The 4057-nt window shown below is 45.7% G+C and overlaps 1 protein-coding gene across 1 annotated transcript; it reads right to left on the bottom strand.

Moving 5' to 3' along the window:
* Positions 1-485: 485 nt before the first annotated feature.
* On the bottom strand, positions 486-1995 carry LOC147884930 (xyloglucan endotransglucosylase protein 1-like). The gene is made up of 4 exons (XM_087397478.1): positions 1634-1995; positions 1396-1496; positions 1088-1281; positions 486-983 (listed from the first exon to the last, which is right to left on the bottom strand). The coding sequence occupies exons 1-4, from the start codon at positions 1818-1820 to the stop codon at positions 599-601; spliced, it is 867 nt and encodes a 288-aa protein (XP_087253604.1). The 5' UTR covers positions 1821-1995; the 3' UTR covers positions 486-598.
* Positions 1996-4057: the final 2062 nt, after the last annotated feature.

The following is a 4057-nucleotide window of genomic DNA, read 5'->3' as shown; positions in this document are numbered from 1 at the left end:
AAACTAAGATGTAGGATGATAAAAGGAGTTGAAGCCAACTTTTGCATAGATTGTTGGCAATATGAAGTGCGATGTACACTCATGCACGTCGTTTTTTTAGGGAATTGTTAAGATTAATGCCAAGTAGCTTAAGAAAAACTTCTTTTTCTTTATACCAAAATGTGGACTTTGGGAAGAATCAAGAACTTGGATATTTCTAGTTTTCCTAATCTGGTCATAATTTGCCTATTTCAAGCAAATTACCTTTATTATGTCATTGTTTATTTGTGTTATTAGTATACTATACACAAAATTTTGTTTATACTGAATAGTTGATGTATAATGTACACCAAAGGTAAATAAGAATGGAAGAAGGGAGAGGGAAAAGAGTGGGGGATAGTGGAGCGAGAGGAAGAGGGGGGGGTGTGTGTGTGTGTGTGTGTGTGAGAGAGAGAGAGAGAGAGAGAGAGAGATTCATGCAAGTAAAGTAAAAGAATGGTCTCTATTTGAAAATATGATAACATGATTTCGTTACAAGGGTTTTCTACCCTCACTTATTGTGTTGTGAATGGAAAGAATCAAAGAAATTTGAGTGTTCTAGTCCCTCAAAAATTGGGAGCTACCCTGATCGAGAGCACTCACGAGGGGGAACAGGATATCTCTTTACATCTGTGCAGTAGTTATATATCATGTAGTTTTGCTCTACCCATTGCAGTTTATTTTGCTGCTCAGTCCCCAGCGTTTGATAGGTTGCCTGGTTCCACCATTTTCCAGAGGAACAAGTAGCAGTTGTAAATTCTGAGCATGCATCCAATTTGTAATTGGTGTAGGATGCAATGAAAGGAGCTTGAGTCCAATCGATTTTGACCAATCCACCTCTGGTTGCCCAACTATCTCCATTCCAGATGCTGGAATATATCCTCATGGGCTGCTTGTTGAGATAGGGGACGCCGAGAGCTACGTTGTTGGCGAACGTTCGGATAGGAGTTCCATCCACAGAGAAGCTGCATCCGGGGATACAAGGGCGTTAGGAGGGGCAACAAACTATGAACACGGCCACCATCTTCCAAATGAAGTGTGTGAAGCTAAGCAGGGAGGAGATGCTTACACAATGTGCTGAGGATTCCAGAGCACTGAGTAGGTGTGGAAGTCGGCCGTGGGGTCAAACCATAAGTAGATTCGCTGCTCCCTGCCACCCACGCCATTGGAAAAGACGTTGGTCTGCAGGATATAAGGCTGGCCCGAAACGTTGCCCAGGAATTCGAAGTCGAGTTCGTCATGATTGGTAGTCTCCGAGGATAGCTACAAGGAAGAGCCAGGAAATTCCTCGATTTAGAGAGGAATGTTGCGAAGAAAGGAAATGTGAACGAAAGTGTTGTCCATGTGGGTGGACAAAAGAAAGCAGTTAGTACTCACATAGTAGGCGGTAACGGTGCCAGCAGAATTGCCAGGAACGAGCTTGATTTGCATATCGATGCTTCCAAACAGATATCGGTTCTTGGAGGCAAAACCCGACGCTGCACACATAAAAGCGAGAAAAGCAAGGCCGTGAGCAACTATTGTAGCACGTAATCCATGAGCAATGCTCATTTTGCTGTGTCTAAGGCAGTACACAAATTGGGCGATAAGCTCTTCGCAAGGGCGAGAAAGTTACCAGAAAACTGGTCCAACAAGAGCTGCATCACTTGGCCATTGTCGACGGTCTTGGCGTGGTTTGCATTGCCATAAGTGACGTAGAACTCGTCCGTAAAGGAGGCAACGGCAGAGCTTGTGGAAGGGTGGGCTGCGAGGAGGATGAAAGCGAGGGCGGCTAGGGGGACGAGGCAACAGGAAGGTGACATGGGGAGAAGCAAGAAATGAGGAATGGGCGGATAAAGATGGTAGGCAAGGTGGCGGGGGGGGGGGGAGCTGTGGAGGGAGGCGAAGGAGGGGACTAGAGGGAGTGGCGAGAAGCTAAGGAAAGGAGTTGGGGAAGGGGAGGATAGGAAACTGGAGGAGGAGGAGGAGGAGGAGGGATTAGAATGCTGCAACTGTGGAGAGGGAGAGTGATGGAGGGACAGTTATATACTTGAAAGAAAGAATGTGGAATTGTTCGTATCCAGGCTGTGAACGCGGAGGGGTGTAAATGGGGCGCAGCTGTTAACAACACAAACAAGCACAGAAGAAGAGAGAGAGGTTCAGCTGTTTCCTTCCAAGTCTCGTGTTCTGAACCGCCCCGGGAACCTTCCTTTTTCCCGTTCAAATTCCAGCTGCCCAACACACGCCATAACTATCTTTGACAGATTTACAACTTACCAGTGACGTCACTGCAAGGTGTTCCCTGGCCATCTTTGGCAGCAAAAGCCCTTGTCTTATGCTCCAGTCCATGGCCATGGTCGACAGAGTTTCAATCCAGACCGTCCAATCACCATACGAGCACATTTCCACTCTCTCCAAGTTTCTGCACGATCGGAAAATAGGTTGCAGTGGGCTGGAGAAGGTCGGTGCCCGTGTTAGAAATAAAACCTTGCGGTAAGAATGGAAAAAAAACGTCTTAAGTCACAACAACAAGGTTATTTAAAAGGATAAAATTTCATGGCAATCTTGACTTTAAGGGTATTTGAAAGATATACCTTGAAAATTAAGGTTAGATTAATACATAATATTAATAGCCTAAGGACTTTATAAACTAAAGGTTGTATTTATTTTTATTTTTATCACATATAATAATACAAGTTTAAACAAATTTGTCCATGTGGCTTGCATGATAATTGTTGATCAAATGGATCAAATTTCAATCTTCACCATTGATTGCTCATCAAATGTGTGGTTCTTGTGGACTGTGGAGTCTGCTCATGCTGTCACATCGATTCTCTATGCCCATTGCCTACTAGCCTTTGCTTCTAAGTTCTGAGTGGTGATTCCTGAATCCTTAATACTTACTTATGACTCATGAGCCTGTCTACGTCAAGTTTCAATCTTCGAAGAAAGCCCTTTCAAAGCTCAAGTTGGAGATTCGACTATGGACAAGTCTTGACTCGTGAGTTGTCAGCTCAACTTTCAAGGCTCAAGCATCAAACCAAAGACTCATCACTCCTTACTCAAGATTCAAGAGGAGGATCCGTCACCAGTTTTTGCTACTTTCAATTTGTACTTTGAAGCATTTTGCATTGATGATTGTGAGTCGCGCCTTGAACTTTGAAGCCTGGAGGCCTAGCGTAGCATCCACTGTCCTCAATGCAATCGTTCAAGCTACAGCTAGTAACTAAGCCGACTAGTCACGTAAGTTATACATTAGAGCAATGGCGTCCGCAGTCTAACGTTTGGAATGTGACGGCGGAGAAGGGATTCGGGAGGGCTCTTTGAAGTTTCTGCTGCCTGCACGACGTCTCCAATCATTCGAGTCCAAACTCCACGGTTGAGGGTTGCGCTGAGCTTCCAACTCGCCCAAAAGCTTCATAGCGGATGGGCTGTAATCAGTGGACTCCGCTCTCTAACCACTCTAGAACCAGACTCCACGGCTCCTTTTCACCTTTCTCTATACGTGTGCCGCTGGTGCGGTCTTCCTTTTTAGCTTTCACTGTGTTGCTGCTGGTGCCGTGCCTCATCTCCTGCCTCCATCACAGCACATGCTCATGTGCTCCATACAAGTATTGCAATTCGCATGAAGTCGTGAGGACAGCTCTGTAGATGGTTGCAGACTATAGAATCCTGATTGTCGTCCAACATAGAGGGACCCCGGACGAGTCCTTTAACGTTACTGTCCATTGTCCAACCATCCAACGTTATTGAATGTATCATGCAATTTGGCTAGTCGATGTTGTTTTGCCATCACGATTTGCCAACGCCTGGCTTGTATATTCCATCGTTATTCACCTATGCATATGGTTTGGCCATCCCCAATGCCTTTCTTGGAACCGCCGGGCACCCCGAAAACTCCATTGCGATCTACGGAAGGCCTCATGTCTGCCATTTTGCACAACCCAACCCAGGTAGAAGATCAAGGTCAAGGGGTGGTGGGAGAAATTTACACTCTGCATCCCAGGCATTGAGAGAGCGAGGCTACTGTGGACTATGACCACCTAGCAGGTCGGTAGCT

This window comes from Dipteris shenzhenensis, chromosome 26 (assembly GCF_047967505.1).
Source record: "Dipteris shenzhenensis isolate YYH24624 ecotype China chromosome 26, Dip_SZ_1.0, whole genome shotgun sequence".
In the NCBI taxonomy this organism is placed as follows: domain Eukaryota; kingdom Viridiplantae; phylum Streptophyta; class Polypodiopsida; order Gleicheniales; family Dipteridaceae; genus Dipteris; species Dipteris shenzhenensis.
Note: the sequence above shows the minus strand (reverse complement) of the source record. Positions and strands in the feature narration are given on the sequence as shown.

Coding starts and splice junctions, on each gene's coding strand:
- LOC147884930 (XM_087397478.1), bottom strand. CDS start 1,820: ATGTCACCTTCCTGTTGCCTCGTCCCCCTAGCCGCCCTCGCTTTCATC. Junction 1,497..1,633: donor CTTGTTGGACCAGTTTTCTG/GTAACTTTCTCG, acceptor TTATGTGTGCAG/CGTCGGGTTTTGCCTCCAAG. Junction 1,282..1,395: donor GCACCGTTACCGCCTACTAT/GTGAGTACTAAC, acceptor TCTTCCTTGTAG/CTATCCTCGGAGACTACCAA.